The following is an 18,087-nucleotide window of genomic DNA, read 5'->3' on the forward strand; positions in this document are numbered from 1 at the left end:
TGAGGAGTGCCAAACTCATAATCTTTGCAGATCACAAAACATAAGCACTAAAACTGGTTTAGTTCCCAAACAAAGATGTTGATGTTGAACTCACTGTTTTGATTTATTTCTATGAGAAAATATAACTACTAAAAACCTAAGTTGAATGTTACACCCTCCACTGAAAATCCAGCAAAAGTTGTGAGGACCAAGTCTGTGTTTTTCACAGCACTTTTGTTTCCCATCAAAGCTCATCTTTTGATACTTCCACTGAGGGAAGCAAATGTTCTAATTTGACAAATAATAGCTTTTAAGAGCAACTTAACACCTCCTGGTGTGACCTTCACTGGTTTAACTTCTCACCTTCCAGCAGTGATGTATAAGTACTGTACACGAAACACCAATAACTTAATGACAACTGAAAGGGGGCGTGAATGACACTGATTATCTCCTTATCATGGCACATTTCAGTGGGTGGGGTAGGTTAGACAGCAAGTGATTCTAGTGTATCCTCATAGTTGATGTGTTAGAATCAGGAAAAATGGGAAGTGTAACGATTTGAGCGTCTCAACAAGGGCCAAATTGTGATGGCTAGACATCTGGGTCAGAGCATCTTGAAAATCGTCTGCAGTGGTCAGTACCTATCTAAGGTGGTCCAAGGAAGGAAAAGAGGTGAACTGGCGACAGGGTCATGGACGGCCAAGGCTGGACTGTTATCTACAGGAGAGCACCCCCTGGCATCGGGGCCTGGGACTGCAGATCAACACTTTAGACCTGTCGTTGTTGGGAGGAGTTTTGCATCCTCGCCACACACCCTTTACCGTAAGCCCCAACCTCAACTGACATAACACTGCTCAGGCAGTAGCCCCTTGCTCTTCTGATCTTCATGTCACATTCCTCACCTGGGCCACAGTCCTCCCCTCCTGACCCTGGACAAAAAGGACAGAGGAGGGAGGGCTCAATGTGAAGTTCAATGGCAAATTATGCATAATACATTAATCAGTTGATATGAATTAAGTGCAAATGCTACTTCTAATAGAGGTTTGATCTATTAAAATCTCTATGAACAATATAATAATGTCTTCTGTGCATTCATGAAACCTTTGTGTGAAAAGAGGAAAGTGTCTATATGTCCTACATTAACCCTTGAGCTGGCAGATCTGTAAATTAAAGTATTTCGTGTGACTGATGAAGTTGGAGTAGGAATAAGACAAGGAGGAGATAAAAGGAGGCTGATGAGATGAGCTTCTCAGGACAGGAAGCTAATCCCTCAACACAGGCCCGCATCAGTGACAGCTGTTTTCTTTAAAGTGTGACCTTCACTATCAGTCTGCCCTGATCTAACAGTCTAAACAACCAGGGAAACAAAGAACTTACATTTACTCTACAGCAACAGGCTCAGTAGACAACACACCTAATTGTCTGTTGCTGTTCACACTCTGAGTCACTTGCTAGCTTGCTGAGTATTAAACTGTAGACACAGCATTGTCACAGGAAGCAGAAGGGTGTGTTTTTGTGCTGTGTGTATATATAAGATTTTGTGTGTCTGTCTTGGTCTGTTGATTTCATCATCTCTCTGGGCTGTAAATGTGTGGTCAGTCAGGCCAGAGATGAGCTCAGTCCTTCTGGAAGGGTTGTGTGTTTTTAAAGTGCAGCCCCTGGAGGAGTAAGGCAGCTGCAGTCAGAGGAGTGCAGAAGTTACCTTTATCAGAAGCCATGCAGGGTGCTGTGGTGGTGCTACTGCTACTGAGCTGCGTAAGTCTGACTATCTGTATCATTGGTCTCCCTTACAATTTCTGAAACTTTATGACCACTTCTGGTAAAACTTAGAAACTGTCTGTTAAGATTTTTAATGTTTATATAACTTATGAACATAGAGGGCTCTGAAAAACACGTTATTTATTCAGAGCATTTGATTACTTCAAGATGATTTGGAAGTATTATCTTTTGATTTAGATTTAGACATCATCATTATAACCTTATGATTTTCTTATCTTCAGCTTGCTTTTCTCTTGCATTTAATGGGGGTTTAACAGGGTTTCCATATATTTAATGTAATCACTATAGGCTGTGCACCAGTTTCGTTGCGTGTGTGTTTTTTTATATGGTATATCACCAGTAGCTCAAATATTTGTGGTTTCGGGTTTGTGGGTTTCTTACATGTGCATGTGAGAGGATGAGAGGCAGGGGAAGGTTTTCACATCAACGAGTAAATCTCATAAAATCCTGTGTAGAAAATGTGACCCCCTTTGTCACCATGAGAAAATCTGAGCGTTGCGTTAAAAAGGTAGACCTATAGAAAGAAGGATTTAACCTCAGAAAATGGGTTGGGTTTGGTCTTCACATTAGTCAACGAGGATGCTGTGAGGCTCAACAGTGAAATAAACATCACTTAAAGGAGTGATGCGTGTATTTACAAAACAGTGGATAAACTAATCTAGCTTACTCAGTGCCACATATTGACTGCTGATGGCTGTGGTACGACAACACAGTACCTTTAATATCTGCAACTGCCCTTATATTTATAACTATTTAGTTAACTAGTCATATTTAGCAGATTCTAGTCAATGAGTCCATTTTTAAAAAAAGGAAAAAAATCAAGTTACCTACACGATCAAGTCAGAATTCCCTCCAATTCAAATTTTTTCTCCACTAAAGAAATGGCAGTAGTGTGTGATCCATAGTGCAGGTTTGGAATTAAACTCTTTAAACTGATCACCTTCTGTGTCATGTGTGTCTGTGTGTTTGTGGTGTGTGTTTAGGGGCCCGTCCAGCAGATGATCTTTGTCTTAGGAGATCCTGAAGTGGCAGAGCAGCACTGTCGAGATCACAGCAGCACCTGCTCAGCTCAGACAGACACACAGGTACTGCAGTTAACAGACTCTTGTCTAAACTGTAGGGATTTACACACAAGGTTTACATCATCTTTTTTGTTGGTCTGTTGTATTATAAACTTTACAGCCAGGCAAAGCTTTTTATGAGGCACAACAGACAATAAATAAAGATTTAATTAGGAATGGATTTGTTGTTGTTATTGCTGTTATGCTCATCCAAAAAATCTTTTATTGTTTGTTGCTTTTTATGTGTAATATTTCATCTCTAAACCTACTGTATTCCACTTTAAAGACTCGGCACACCCACAAAAGTATTTTCAAGTGGCTGATGAGGCCTCTGGAACACGTTGGTGGAGCTATGCTAGGAATTATGTGAGCTCACCAAACTCTATGCAACAGAGCTAACAGGCAGTTCAGGAGTTTAGCTTAGTTTTTACATACCCACACAGTCTAATTAGATCTGATGGGGCACCTGATAGGCCTGTATTGGTGAACTGAGGGTGTGTAGGGCCTTTAATAATTTTGCAGTTCTAAAAAGTAATTCAGCTCTGCCTGAGAGAGTAGCTGTACTTTTTATTGACTGATGACATGTTAGTGTGAACGCATGGTGTTTCGTAATATTTATCCACAGTGCTCTGCTGGTTAAAGCATCTGTGGTAGCACCATTCCTGTCTGTCTGCGGAAGCCACACGGGGAGTGTTCATCCCAGAGGAGTTTAACGTCATAAAAATTTTATTTGTTTTGGATACTAACTTTATGTTATACCTGTGTCACATCCCGCCAGAAGCATTTTTCTATCGGAGTGTTTACATTTCTATACAGACTATTTACATTTCTATACAGACTATTTTCATACCACCAAAGAGAGCGCAATACTTAACTGTAATTTCTGTAATATCATTTTTGTATGCAGTTTGTTTGAATTGTATCCTTTGGTGTTAATTATTGTTATTACTTAACAGCTGTTTATTAATTTACTTTATGCCCTAGACTTCAGTGGACTCATTCTTGCTTTAGATCTATTTAATAATGGGACAATGGCAATAACAAAACAGTATAAAATGTACTGATAAATCTTGACGTAATTTCTTGCTCTCAGGTCTCAATAAAGAATAAAAAGACTTAAAAGGGAGTTCCGCACACACAGTGCATGTTGGGGACACCGGGTAATCTCTTTATGTCTCCTTATGTAAACCAACTCTACAGGCTGGTCCCACTGACCTGACACCAAGACTGGATCCAGTGAGCAGCACTTCGCCTCTGAAGTCACATCCTGGTCCAGAGGATGTAGACACCAAATCTGTGGTGACAACCTGGGTTCACACAGATACTCAGACTGTAGGCTCAACCGACAGAGAAAAGGATAAACAAACAACTGTGAGTAAGGGAGTAAATCAAGGTGAACCACAGCCTCTTTCTCTGACTGGAAATGAGCAGCTTTCTAATTTGCACCCTGACATAGTAGGGACTATGAAAGAACCATGGAGCACACAAGGAAGTATCATAAGCAAAACTCTTTCTGTCCACACACTCACAACAGCTCAGTACCTAAGACAAGTTTATCAGCCATTTGTTGCAGCTAAAGAGGGCTCCAGAACAAGTGATGTGTCTGTCTTGGAAAACTTTGAGACGGCCCTTTCAAGCCCCAGCTTTCGACCTGAGAACCCCACAGCTCAAGGTGTCTCATCAGGAAGGGAAAAAAATGCAAGCACAGAGAGATCTTTCTCTAATGGGCCACAGGACTCTGAGTTTGCTACTGGGTCGACTCTTATATCAGGCCCCATCACACAATCAGGGTTTGTTGCTTCCAGACTGTACCCTTCATCTAAAGGAGGAGTAAGGGAGGCAAAACAGGAGGCATCGCCACTGGTCATTATACCCCCAGTTTCAGTAGACCCACCAGTTCAATTCTTAAGACAGACAGAACAAAATGTATTACCCAACAGAACAGCAACTGAGGGTCCACCTTATACTGATCCCCCCCGAAACCTGACTGTTTTAACTCCCACTCTACAAAGCGTAGAAGCACTAAATCCCAGGAACATAGAGGGTGAGATTGGTAATATTTCAGCAAGTCAGATAAAGGAAAAAGAGGAAATGGAAGACAGGTTGGAAACTGTTTCACCAAAAATGGACACGTTACAACAACAACAACTTCCAGGTGGGGAGCAGGGGAGTGGGACAGAGACAGATGAAGATGAGATAGATTTAGGGGAGGAGGAAGTGAAAAGACATGCAGAGATAGAAGATGTAAGTTATGATAATAAAACTGTCACCTCTGAGGATTACACTGAGTCCTCCCCTAATTTGAGAAGCACTGAAGAAACCTTCATCCAATCAGAGACTGAATCTGCACAGCAGACTGTTAAAACAGCCTATCAGCCGCCTACGCACTCTGTCAGGCATCATGGGGCGGGATTAAGATCTTGGATCCGAGGTCAAAGGGTAAGAAATTGTTTACATTTAGCAATACCTATAAATGTTTTTAATCAAAGCTGGATTTCACAGTTATTTTTGTCATTATAGGTCTTGGTATACTTTAAACGTCAGATTTATTCACAGTGATATTGAATTCAGAGTGTTAATGTTGTTATAAATGCATAAACAAACCACATAGGAAATCTGAATCACATTTGTGTGACATTCTCATCTCATATTCCATCATGACCTTCGATGAAATTGAGTTTGCGTGGAGCTGATTTGATGACTGAGATGGCAACATATATCTGTGTCAATTCCAGCACCTAGAAAGCCATGCAAGTGTGTGTTTGGTTGAAGTGAGAGGTTAGTCTCTCCTGTAAAAGCCATCATCTCCCTCCCCTGGCTAAACAGTGGTACTGTAACCCTGAACTGTGAAATCAGGCTTTTGGGATCTCAGACTAAAGACTCAGTGTTTTCATTCACAAACTCTCCTAACCCTTAACCTTACCCATTATCACAAACATTAGATTAATGAGATTTTGGACATAATAATGTGGTATATCTACATTTCTATTGGTTCTCTGTATTCTGTATAGGGCTTAATGTAGTTGTAAAAACTAAATAATGTGTCCCACCCCAGTAAATCTTAATTCATTATGGTTAATTTTTTTTTTTGTAGCGATGATTATCCAGATCTAACTGTTACTCTACCCTTACTCTTTCTTTAGGGGTTGCAGGGCCCACCTGGGCTAACAGGACCACCAGGGCCTAAAGGAGATAAAGTATGTATTCAATTAAACCTGAATCAGGATCATTTTTTTGTATAAACATTGAATCAAATGAGTGCTATTTGAAAAGATTTCTCATAGTGCTAACAAACCTACAGCCCAACCGTCCTATGCAGCTTGAAACTGCTTTTGATTTACAGGTACATGGATAAAACGTGGAGCAGCTCAACAAATTTGAAAAAAAAATTAAATGACTATTTGAATTTAAAAATACATCCTGATATAGAATATCCTACAGCACCTGAGACTAGCAAGCAAGCAGAGAAGTTGAAACAGTTAGCTAAAAGTGATATATATATATATATGGTTGAAATAGATAGTTAAAAGTAATATATTAACATTTCAAATAGTTAGCTACAGGTCATGTACAAATGGTTAAAACAGTTAGCTTAAAATAATGGATAAACAGTTGAAATAAGCCTAAAAGTAAAGTGTGAAAGGATGACATAGAAGGCTAAAATTAATGGATTAACTGTTAAAATAGTTGATGTTAGTTAAAGGCAATGTAGAAATGGTAAAATAGTTATAGTAGTATAATAGTAATGGACTAGCTTTAGCTGAAGTTAACAGGGTAAGTCAAACTTAAGGGGTTTACTTTAAGGGGTTTATACATGGACTGTTTAACTTGCAGCTGTGTGCTACATTCAATGGGAACTCTGTGAAAACAAACCACAGTTGAAAGGCTACTTTTTAATTTAATTTAGGAAAATGCATTTTTTTATTTTTCATTTGATATTTATGTATTTAATCTCTTAAACGTATTCATAAATTACAAAGACCATGGTCTAGACCTGCTGTTATGAATTGGCCCAATATAAATAAAGTTGAATTGAGTTTAATTCACTTATTCATTTATATGTCAAGTATTAAATTAATTAAAAGTTTTATTAGTGGTAATATAATTATGACCCATTTAGTCTGCCTAGGCACAGCCTAGTCTTGCATTTCAAGAGGTGCATCATATTCTGCATTTTATTTATAGGCAACTTTCCCAAAATCAATTAATAGTGTGATCCATAAATTTTAATACACATTAAGACTGTATTCTTAATTCCCCTAAATATAAAATACTAAATATAACTTTAAAATCTGTCTCCATATCCTTATATGCAGTTTCACTAATCAATATACATGAGCCCCGGTAAAACTGTTGAATGGTCCACTTTACTGAAATCAAATAAAACAATGGGTCCTGTTGTTATATACATTACTTCTGTTAATTTATGTTTTATTTAAATTGGCCTCTTTGTTTTGTCAGATGATTAACAACTCTCATTAAACCTCAGATACTAGTGATTTCTGCAAGAGAGGGCAAATTGGTTTAGACCCCTACAGTTCAAGTTTCTGAGGATACCACAATCAGATTTAAGATTTATTCCCAGTTGACACGTGTTTAAAATCTTAACTATTAAAACTAAAACTATTAACTTAATCTATATTGAAGCTGAATGACACAACATCAGCCCCAAGCTGTTTGATAGGCAGTTTGTAGCTCAGGGCTGTTTTTATCAGCTTTTTGTGGAGTTCTTCTGCACCGTTGTGGTCAAAAATGGCTAAATGCAGCCTTGAATTGTCAATTTTGGACGAAAAACAGACAGATTATTATCTCTGTCAGCGCTGATCAAAATGTAGACAATGCAATATAAACTATAATAATAATAATAATCCTTATTTGTAGAGCACTTTTCAAAAACAAGTTACAAAGTGCTTTAACAAGTGTAAAGAATAAAACTCATCCTGTTTTCCACATCAAAGAGACATATTGTTTTCTGTCCTCTCAGGGTTATCAAGGCGTCATGGGCAGGACCGGGCGGACAGGATATAGAGGCCCCATTGGTCCTCCAGGGATGCCTGCCATTGTTGTATTTAAAACCTCTGAAGAAGAGTGGGAGGCTTTCAAGGTAAACTGCTGTTGTGTTGTTGTTCTGCACCAGTAACCACTCGCCAGTAACCACTTGCCTTTGGTGCTTAACACTTGAATTTATGTTGAAAGTATGAATGTGGAAATTAATCTATGTAAGTAATATTAAGCCAATATACTAGCTATTCCAAAATGACTGAAAACACAAACAGTAGAAATATTAAAAAATCATACTAGCACATTGTCACACATGCTTTGTATGTTTGACTTTTGTCACCTCTATATATTTAATATATCGCAAACCACATAACATTCATCCATCCATCCATGGTCAACCGCTTATCCTGCATACAGGGTCGCTGGGGGCTGGAGCCATTCCCAGCTGACATCGGGCGAAAGGCGGGGTACACCCTGGACAGGTCGCCAATCCATCGCAGCCACATAACATTATTATAGCAAATTTCCCAGTTTAGATCTGTATTTTACAACAGAGTCAATGTTTCTTGCTGACATTTCTCATGCTTTGGTTATTGTTCTGAATGTGTTATATTTAATTCAAGTCTATGTAAGAATCATTTTTGAGAGAAGTAGGTTTACAATATAAAATTTATATTTTCTCTGTTATTTTCTCACAGAAAAAGAAGATCTATAAAAAGCTGATTTCTTACTGGCCGGTAGGTGTTTGTTGAAATATATGCATTTGAAATTTTTTTCTTTCACTGCTTAGTTGAAATCCACTGAGCCAAAATCCTGTCCACTCCAGCAACATATAATATTATTACTTTATTTACAGTGTAAATACAGTCCACTGTAAAAAAAAATTTAAAAAAATAAAAAATAAATGAATAAATAAATGAACTTGTCAGGACTTGTTGTGACTGAGTCTTAAGACTTTGTTGTTTTTTATCTTCAGAAACATAAGGGGCCTCCAGGGCCTCCAGGACTACCTGGAGATGACGGACCAATTGTAAGTCCACAGAAGTGTTAAAGATAACTTGAAAAGGCAAACAGGAATCTAGGTTTAAACTGTATCATACCATGACTATACCAAACATAAAGATGTTGTTTAAGGACTCCTGTTCTGTCCTAATTTTGTTATTTCAGGGGCCACCTGGAATTACTGGGAAGCAAGGTCGAAAAGGAGTTCAAGGAAAAATCGTAGGTATCTCTAATTTATTTGCATCTTATCAAAGTCCACAGAGAGGCTTTGCTGGTTTATGGGCTCATCAGACACTTTAATGCTTTAATGTTAAGTTCCATGCACACTACATTATTACAGTCTCTGCACTGCTTGTGACAAACACTCCACACTGAAATCATAATGATGACTTTGATTGATAACGAACTGAGTTGACTGATTCATGTAGAACAACATGGAGTTACAGAGTCAGGTTGTGATGGTGTAATTTTGTCAATGAAATATATGCTTACTGTTCTGCTGACTAAGCAAACATCTCCAGGTTGTTGCTACAGTGCTAGGGTGTTAGGTGTTAGGAGTGATAGGTGAAAAGGTGTGATAAGATAGTTATCACGGTGGAAGTAATTGTTATGGTGACTGGTTCAGACTGGTGTTCAAAGCTGTTCCTATGCTGGAATATCGCCCGGATATGTTAGGTGGTAATTATGTGGCTTCTGAGTGGAAGCTAGGGTGTACTTACTGGTTTTGAGGGTTTACTATGGGGTTTACTGGGGTGGTGATGGTGCATTGGATAAGTCACATGCCTTTGGTGTGAGAGCCCCGGGTTCAATTCCCATTGTGACCCATCCACCTCAGCAAGACACTTAACCCTTAGTTGCTCTGAGCGGCCTCTGACATAAATAGTAATTGTAAGTCGCTTTGGATAAAAGCGTCAGCTAAATGAGTATATATAAACAATAAGTGGAAGTGGAGTAAAAGACGGACATGACACATAGCAGACAGCCATTTTCACTACCACGTCTGCTCCAATGACCCAACAACATACTGCTACTCAGTGTGTTTTTTAACAGCAAGCACACTCACGATACAATAAAACAGCAATGGATCAGAATATGGTACAATAAACCTAAATAAACGACTTAATTACTGATTTGTGAAATAAAGAAGAAAAGATATCAAATTATTATCTGCTTTTTTGCTGTAAAAGTTCAGACACCGGGCAAACTACATTACATGTTGTGTTGTACTTCAGGGCAGTCCTGGACCACAAGGTATGCCGGGTCCCCAGGGCCGACCAGGAAGAGACGGGACCCCAGGACAGTACCCTGATCCAGGCCCTCCAGGCTTACCTGGAGAACAGGTAAATATGTGTGTATGCAAAATTGTGTGTATTTTCATAGCTGTAATGCAGTCAAACAGCTCCTTAATACCCTTTGATATGTATATTCCACCCATAAGTTCAGTCCTGTTGCAGCTTGATGAATTCACTTTGTTTCGCATAGGGTCCTCAAGGCTACAGAGGGGAGAAAGGCAGCAAAGGGGAGCTGGGTGAGTGGGTAAGAGTGGCCTGGACTTCTAATGTTATGGGAATTTAAATTATGGAAGCCCAAGTCTGTCTATCTGAATCTATGTATCTATCCATCTCTCTTTTTTTTGAGTTTGGCTTTTTATTTTTTGTAGCTACCGGACACTATTTTAGCTGCTCATATTCATGTGTCAGATTGTTAGCAGTGGGTATAACAGAAGTGTTGGTTATCTGCACAAATCCCAATTCTTTTGTAAAGATGGCACTTTATTGTCCGACACAAGCATTTTCATTTATAGTTTTTTGTTAAACCACTTCACTCTGTCTTTAGGGTTATCAAGGGGATGTTGGACCACAGGGAAACAGAGGACAAAAAGGATACAAGGTCAGATTCAGCATCCACTACATACATATTTTTAGGAGTAGATGGCTGTAACATGGGAATCAAATTTTCCTTTTTGTAACCAGGGAAAAAAAGGAGTCAGAGGCATTGTTGGTGTCCCTGGCTACATAGTAAGTACCGATGACTTGACTGTTTACAGCCCCTGTTGTTGCGTCTCATTATAAATTTATTATAAAGTACAATTTAAAATACACAAGACCTTTTCACTGTGCTTGATGGTTGTTAAAGTGATCATTTTCACCACATTTATGTAAAGTGAATTTCTACATTGCAACATCTGGACTGTCCCATGTTTACAGGGCCTGCCTGGAGCCAGGGGTCCTTCTGGGTTTCCAGGACCACCAGGACCTCCGGTCAGTGTCAGGCAGCTCAATGTGGGACAATAATCCATAAAAAATAATAATTATATAAATATACTCCATTTTCTTGTTTAACACCCTGCTGATTATTTTCAGGGAGAGATTGGATCTCCAGGCTTTAGTGGACCACCGGGCCCACCTGTAAGTTTTCTACCACAATATACTATAAAGTCTTCATAAAATGAGGATGTTGGATTAAATATTGAGATACCATTGAAGTAAGATGTGGATTTATTAATATGTCTTCTGTTCAGGGCAAAATGGGCCCCAGAGGGGTAAAAGGTGTCTTAGGAGTTAAAGGACCTCCAGTAAGTGAACGACTAGTCGATCAAGTTGTAATCCAAATTGATTAATAAAAAGATATTTGTGAAACAATATTTTATGCTATCAGGGTCATCAGGGTGATCTGGGCGCCAGAGGAGTAGCTGGACCACAGGTGACAAGACACGTAGAGATGTACTCTTTCTCACAGAGATCAAATAATGACAGAACAAATATCTAACCTGTAAATACATCTATTGCTTCAGGCAGAGCCTGGTCCTGATGGAGCAGTTGGGTTTCCTGGTGTCCGGGGCCCCCAGGTATAACAAAACCTTTTTAAGCGTTTCATTACAGAATCAGTTTGGTCAGAGTCAGAAACAGAATCAGTGTGTTATTGTAACTTGGTTTGTGGTTTGTAATTCCATTATTCCATGCAGAATACAATCTATTACACATGGTTATCTTAGCCAGTAACGTGTTGTTTTAAATGGAATTTTTTATTAATTAACAAAATAGAAAAATACATTGGGTTATGCTGTAGGTTTCTGAACATGACTGGTGTTTAAGGGAGAGTGGGGTATAGTTTGTCACAAGTGATTCAACTGCATTATTCTCTATAGTATAACACTATACAGTTATTGGTAGTCAGTAATGATTTTAGATGAGATTTTCTGTCGTTTAGGATGACATAGCGGCCTTGAGAGGGCAATTATCAGCCAATGCTGATTATCTCGAAATGCCAGATAATCTCACCATTAATCAGCCGACCAATTAATTGGTCTGTCCTTGTATTTACAACTGGGGATTTGACTTGGTAGTTTGGTCATGTGTAGGCCATGAGACAATGTGGTAAAGTTAATTGTTAATTGTGACCAATAACATGCCTTACTTTCATACAATATTTCTTTTTACAAACCAGTGGTTGTCTCTTTGTGAAACGTTCTCCATATACAGCAGTCATACTTCTCAGTATGAAGACAAAGCGTTATGATAAAATAACTTTTTTCCTTGCAGGGAAGCCCAGGACCAGATGGACCTCCGGGTCCTAAAGGTGGCCCTGTGAGTACACTTTAAGGAAAAACAACCACAAGCAAAAGTTGTAAACGCAGCAGTAGAGTGTAGCTGTCATTGTGAAATCACTCTTTCATCTGCCCTTTGTGTGTTTCAACAGGGTGATCCAGGAGATGAAGGGGAAATAGGGGAACCTGGACCACCTGGACTTAATGTAAGACAACAATGACAAACCCTCTGCAAAGCAACATTAATCACCAGAGAAGATATATACTCAGATGTACTGCAGCAAGTTTGTCATGTTGGAACATCAGTATAAGGTTTGTCGTTCTCATTTCAGGGAGCCAATGGGAATCCAGGCAAGCCTGGACCCTCAGGTGATCCTGTAAGATTACTTAAAGCAATTTCAATATTGACTGCAGCTAATATGTTCAGTTATAATGTATGGCAATATATAATTATCTTAACCATATCAAGCTGTAGGCTATAGTGCTAAATGTGCAGGTGTGTGTGTGTGTGTGTGTGTGCACTTTTGTCTACCAGGGGGCTAAAGCCAAGCGAGGTGAGAATGGTGACCCAGGGTTTAAAGGAGACCTGGTGAGTTTGATCTTTCCTGTCTGTTTGTTCAGTTGATTATTGATCAGTTAATTGACCAGATCAGTCGCTACTTGTTGTGTTTGTGCACAGGGACCTCCAGGACCTCCAGGTAAACAAGGATTTAAAGGGCGTCAAGGCCCTCTAGGACTTCAGGGACTTGAAGGACCAACAGGGCCACCAGGAACTCCCGGACCCAGTGTGAGTGAAATAAACTTAATGAATCGAGACATGTTCACAAACAATGCTATAGCGACTGTAATAATCAGGTTTGGTTCTATACCTACCTTCATCATTGTAGGGGTTTGATGGCATCTTGGGGGAGCAAGGAAAGCAGGGAAAAGATGGACTAAAGGTGGGTTTTCAGAAAGTTGGAAGAATCTAGATTTGTGTTTGTTTTTTCTACTGGAAAATAAATGTTTGTTAAATTGTGCATGTGTGTTTTGTAGGGAGACAGAGGACCAAATGGTATTCACGGAGTTCCTGGGCCTCGAGGCGACAAGGTAGGACCAAGATGGATGCTGAATAATATAATTAATGTGGAATAAGTGGAAAATTGATAAAAGACCAAAACATTTCTTTATTTTAATATTTGTATGAGGGGATTATTGTTATGTCCGACAGCTACAACTTGGCACCAAAAATAAAATATAAGAAACTTGTTGTCCTTGTCATATTTTATATATGCAACATTTTGTAGAAACGTAGTCCAGTGCAGTTACAAATATACACATGGCTACAATCAAAATATCAAAAACATGCAAAATACTGATGATACATGTAATTCACCACAGGTGTCAGTATACCCTTCTTTTAGTGACTGCATCTGAGTTGGCGCCATGTGTCACTTTTACAGTGGTGGACAGTAACTAAGTACATTTACTCAAGTACTGTACTTAAGTACAAATTATTTGAGGTATTTGTACTTTTCATTCCACTTCTACTTAGACTCCGGAGGGAGAAATTTTTGAAACTTTTTACTTCACTACATTTATCTGACAGCTTCAGTTAGTTACTTTACAAAGTCAGATTTTGACACACAAAACATATGAAGAGTTTAGAAAATCCTACATTCGCTGATTGACAGAAATTTAATTGACAACTATTTTGATGGTTTAAGACATTTTTCATGTAAAACCATTTGATGGTTCCAGCTTCACAAATATGAAGATTTGCTGCTTTTGCTTTTGATACTTTTGATGTATTTTTAATATTTTTGAGGTTTGGACTGACAAAACAAGCATTGTGACGGTGTCACTTTGGACTCAGGGCAATTGCGACAACATTTCTCAATATTTTCAGATTTTTACAGTCAATTAACTTTTATTATTTCAATTTGTGAATATTGCCAATGAAATTAGCATTACACCTTGAGTGGAAACTCCTGGACTGGATATTAATAAAGTTATGGTAATTTTTCCTTTAAAAGGGTCGAGTAGGTCGAGCAGGATTTTCTGGATTGCCTGGTCCAATTGTGAGTATGAGTGAGTGGACACTGAGTTTATTGTATATGCTGATCATTGTGCTAAATCCATACTGCTGAAGTGGCTGTGTTTTCTGCTTACAGGGAGAGATGGGAAAATCAGGAGAGAGGGGACGTGAAGGAGAACCTGGTATTAAGGTTCCTATGTGGCTATACTTTTTTTTCTGTCTTTATGTGACCAAAGATATCATTACTTTTACTAATCAATACTTAAAAAATATGCATGATTTCATTAACAGGTTAACATTCTTTCAAAGCTGTTATATATCTTTGCAATCATATCTGTACATTGTAGACTTTAAAAAATATTGTCAGTTCATAATGACCTGACAAGCTTATTTCAAACATTAATTTCCCATTTATAAGTCTATTTGTAACTGAAAATGAAAATGTTCATGCAATTTAGGATTTAGGAGAATTTGCTGCTAATACAGATGTTAATAAGGGAATGTGTTTATATGTGTAAATATTTTGTGCAGGGAATGCCTGGAGTCCTAGGAATGAGTGGACCTAAAGGCCTAAAGGTGATCAGAATTACAATTACAATTAATATTTTTGATATTTGAATGTCATGTAACCTTTCACTCCAGTTGAAATAAATAGAATTTTAGAATTCCACAAGAGCAACACCCCAACAACTGCCAAAAGATCTCACGATATCTGTGTCCCATCTTAGGGATTTCAAGGTCATTTAGGTAACAGGGGACAGGATGGACCTCTAGGAGCCATGGTAAGACCAACCAACAATACATTTACATTCATATTTTTGAGTTTGTCCAACCACGTCACCTCATAGAGTTCATAAATTCCATGTTTATGTTTCTTCATGGCCTCCAGACAATAAAGGCCTCTAAATGTTGTTTATGCTGGACTGATTTTTCCACATCCGTGGATAGAGTGTCAAATGTGTTTTTGATTTTCTTTGTCATGGTAGTGGTATTCATGGAGAAACACAGCACAAACTGTATAGTATTGTAATTGTATAGTAGACCATAATTAGGAAGCGCAATCAGCCAGCTGCAATACATATCCAAGAAGTTTCAATTTGGTGTTCTCTTTTTTAAGTCAATAGTAGATATTGCTTAGAAATTACTTTCCTATGGGGCTATTAAAAGGGTAACCAGGACTGGGAAAGACTGTGACAAACTAATATCATCTTTCTGTCAGGGATCCATTGGTGCAAATGGAATGAATGGGGACACTGGACCTCCTGGTCCAAAAGTGAGTTTACCCGTTTATAATAAACAGTTTAGTAAATAGCCTTACAGTGTCACAAATGGATAACTGATACTCTACTAAATATTTTACACAGGGATTACCTGGGAAGACAGGAGCCCCTGGCTTCCAAGGACCTGTAGGGAAAAGTGTGAGTGTTATTCGCCTTTGTTTTAGATTTCTTTTTTTTTAACTCTTATTTAATCAAACTAAAGATCTTTCTGTTAAAGCTGTGGTAGGCAACGTTGGAAAAACTAACAATCATATCCCACCTGCTCCCTTCAGGCCTCCCTCCAGAGTAACTCCCCCAAAACACATTTTCATGTGCAGTGAGTGCACGGAGGTAGGCAGGCAGGTTGGCCAGCCACTTAATTTCATTCGACCGAATGAACTGATTGGCTATGATTATTACAGTCCTGCCACAGCCACAGATGCCAGAGTTTTTTCATTTTTGTGTCAAAGCGTTTGATTAATTGATTGCTGTCAGAATGTAAAGATAATTTCAAAATATAACAAAAATACCTCTGAAATAACATACCTACCCCAGCTTCAAGAGTAAATGGGAGGAGTTTCAGGGTGGCAAGAAGGTAAAATTTATATGTACATTCACATGTAGTTGGTGCAAATTTTGTGTGCATGTGCTGCTGATAGAATATGTTACTTTAGATAGCTATATATCTGTGTCAATCAACAGGGAGAAGCTGGCGGCAGAGGAAAGAAGGGGACATCTGGAAAGCCTGGAGAAAGAGCAAGTTACAAAATCACCATCTGGCATTTCAGGATATTACAGTGCAAACTCTTGTGGTGCCACAACACAGTAAAACTGGTTGAGATTGCTGAGAAAAGATGTGATACTAGATGATAATGAACTGCAAGTTTTTGATATTTTGATTGTAGCCATGATGATGTTGAGATTAATGAAGGGTTGGTTTCCTTTAGGGGGTTAAAGGTAAAGATGGCCCAGCAGGGCTACCAGGAAGTGAAGGCTTAAAGGTATCTGTTAATTCAACGCTTCATGGTTGTCAATTAATATATATATATATGTATGTCAGTCTGTGTTGTAAGCTGTAATGTGTGGAGATATGTGTTCACTTGGTTACACTCTCATGGTATACATTTTGCAGTTTAATGTTGTGTTCTCCTTGTTATATTTGTTGTGAAGGGGGAGAGAGGTGAGGAGGGACCAAGGGGGGCACAAGGCCGCCCAGTGAGTGAATTATTTTCTGTTATTATGTTCAATTCTGCAGTTCATTTTGCACCAGTGCTGCTTTATGTGTATAATGTCACTATGTCTAACATCATGTCTTGCTGTCTTTCAGGGTGAGATGGGTATGCCTGGACCACAGGGATACAGAGGACCTCTTGTAAGATGATTAATTCTTTCCAAACAAATACTTCCATCCATTAATCCAGTCCTTAACTTCTTCCTTCATGACAATTGTGAATGATATTTAAAAAAAATATACATACATTTATCTTGATACACAAAAGTTATTTATGTTGTTTTCCTGAATATATATTCTTTTCCTGCCAGGGTGTCCAGGGTAACATTGGACCATGGGGTGAGGTTGGGCCTCGTGGCCCTCCAGGTGACCAGGGGTCACAAGGTCCAATTGGCTCCATTGGAGTTGCAGGTTACCCAGTAAGTTTATTTTTATTCTATTAGTAAGTGTTTTAGAGGTACAAACTTCAGGTCCTGAACGCTGAGGAATTTTGTTTTTGACCAATTACATGTTGTTGCTCCAAGTCAGTACTGCTGCACTACACTGTAGCCTAAATTCATGCATGAACTCGCTAGAGAGAAATGAAAACTAGTTCAACAGTAATGCAACACCGTCTGCCTGTGGAGTTGAACAATAATAGTATAGTTGATTGTGCAGTATTTTGCATATGATAAAGGTTACATATGATTATTTGTAAATACAAATTAACATACATTTTAAGCTACACAAAACTGTTCCAAGTTCACTAAGATGAGTTTATTGTGCACAAGCATCCTGTCTTCCTTCAGGGCACTGAGTAGGTTGTAAGTCTGGAATGTTCAGTGCATCAATCTTTTTTGTTCAATCGTTGCTTGTTCTCTCCCTTTTATTTAGGGTAAAGATGGACCTCAAGGACCAACTGGATTAGGTGGTGTCAAAGGAGATAAGGTAAATCTTTTCTTTTACTGATCTGCATTCAACATGCTTCAGGTATCTGTAATTTGTTGTTTAAATGCGCCACAAAATGCTGTATACAAGAGTAGTGTAGTGATGGAGTGGTCTGTGCAAGACATGTCTCTACATGTGTTCTTTTCAGGGATCCACAGGAGCTTTGGGGCAGGAGGGACTTGCTGGTCTCGATGGTGAGGAGGTAGATTGATTAGAATGTGTTTGTCACAGATCTGATTTCTATCTTTTTTTATTTAACTGAATGCAAAGGCTCTAAAATGTCA

At 38.6% G+C, this 18,087-nt stretch overlaps 3 protein-coding genes across 3 annotated transcripts; all 3 read left to right on the plus strand.

The window, feature by feature from the left end:
* The first annotated feature begins 1,583 nt into the window (after positions 1–1,583).
* On the plus strand, positions 1,584–12,526 carry si:dkey-21p1.3 (collagen alpha-1(XI) chain). The gene is made up of 19 exons (XM_038716985.1): positions 1,584–1,734; positions 2,742–2,843; positions 4,020–5,258; positions 5,963–6,016; positions 7,804–7,923; positions 8,519–8,557; positions 8,797–8,850; positions 8,988–9,041; positions 10,055–10,162; positions 10,305–10,358; positions 10,659–10,712; positions 10,796–10,840; positions 11,030–11,083; positions 11,186–11,230; positions 11,344–11,397; positions 11,481–11,525; positions 11,617–11,670; positions 12,365–12,413; positions 12,522–12,526. Exons 1-19 carry the CDS (start codon positions 1,696–1,698, stop codon positions 12,524–12,526), a joined length of 2,268 nt encoding a protein of 755 aa, XP_038572913.1. The 5' UTR covers positions 1,584–1,695.
* LOC119901393 (collagen alpha-3(IX) chain-like) lies at positions 12,362–16,865 on the plus strand. Its single transcript, XM_038717012.1, has 15 exons — positions 12,362–12,409; positions 12,522–12,575; positions 12,702–12,738; positions 12,905–12,958; positions 13,049–13,156; positions 13,257–13,310; positions 13,405–13,458; positions 14,385–14,429; positions 14,523–14,576; positions 14,918–14,962; positions 15,115–15,168; positions 15,606–15,659; positions 15,751–15,804; positions 16,348–16,646; positions 16,816–16,865. Coding segments are annotated over exons 2-14 (783 nt in total). The 5' UTR covers positions 12,362–12,409; positions 12,522–12,573; the 3' UTR covers positions 16,516–16,646; positions 16,816–16,865.
* On the plus strand, positions 16,609–18,054 carry LOC119901357 (collagen EMF1-alpha-like). The gene is made up of 6 exons (XM_038716987.1): positions 16,609–16,632; positions 16,816–16,860; positions 16,973–17,017; positions 17,188–17,295; positions 17,750–17,803; positions 17,952–18,054. The coding sequence occupies exons 1-6, from the start codon at positions 16,609–16,611 to the stop codon at positions 18,012–18,014; spliced, it is 339 nt and encodes a 112-aa protein (XP_038572915.1). The 3' UTR covers positions 18,015–18,054.
* The last annotated feature ends 33 nt before the right edge of the window (positions 18,055–18,087 follow it).

This window comes from Micropterus salmoides, unplaced genomic scaffold (assembly GCF_014851395.1).
Source record: "Micropterus salmoides isolate LMB-PRFRI ecotype aquatic unplaced genomic scaffold, ASM1485139v1 Ms_hic_scaffold_13, whole genome shotgun sequence".
Classification (NCBI taxonomy): Eukaryota; Metazoa; Chordata; class Actinopteri; order Centrarchiformes; family Centrarchidae; genus Micropterus; species Micropterus salmoides.

Bases quoted from the DNA above. Each gene is read 5' to 3' on its own strand.
- si:dkey-21p1.3 (XM_038716985.1), top strand. From the start codon at position 1,696: ATGCAGGGTGCTGTGGTGGTGCTACTGCTACTGAGCTGC. The intron at 8,558-8,796 runs GTAGGTGTTTGT...TTTTATCTTCAG, and splicing joins AGCTGATTTCTTACTGGCCG to AAACATAAGGGGCCTCCAGG. The intron at 10,163-10,304 runs GTAAATATGTGT...TGTTTCGCATAG, and splicing joins CAGGCTTACCTGGAGAACAG to GGTCCTCAAGGCTACAGAGG.
- LOC119901393 (XM_038717012.1), top strand. The intron at 13,157-13,256 runs GTGAGTGAAATA...TCATCATTGTAG, and splicing joins CAGGAACTCCCGGACCCAGT to GGGTTTGATGGCATCTTGGG. The intron at 13,459-14,384 runs GTAGGACCAAGA...TTCCTTTAAAAG, and splicing joins CTGGGCCTCGAGGCGACAAG to GGTCGAGTAGGTCGAGCAGG.
- LOC119901357 (XM_038716987.1), top strand. From the start codon at position 16,609: ATGGCCCAGCAGGGCTACCAGGAA. The intron at 16,861-16,972 runs GTGAGTGAATTA...GCTGTCTTTCAG, and splicing joins GGGGGGCACAAGGCCGCCCA to GGTGAGATGGGTATGCCTGG. The intron at 17,804-17,951 runs GTAAATCTTTTC...TGTTCTTTTCAG, and splicing joins GTGGTGTCAAAGGAGATAAG to GGATCCACAGGAGCTTTGGG.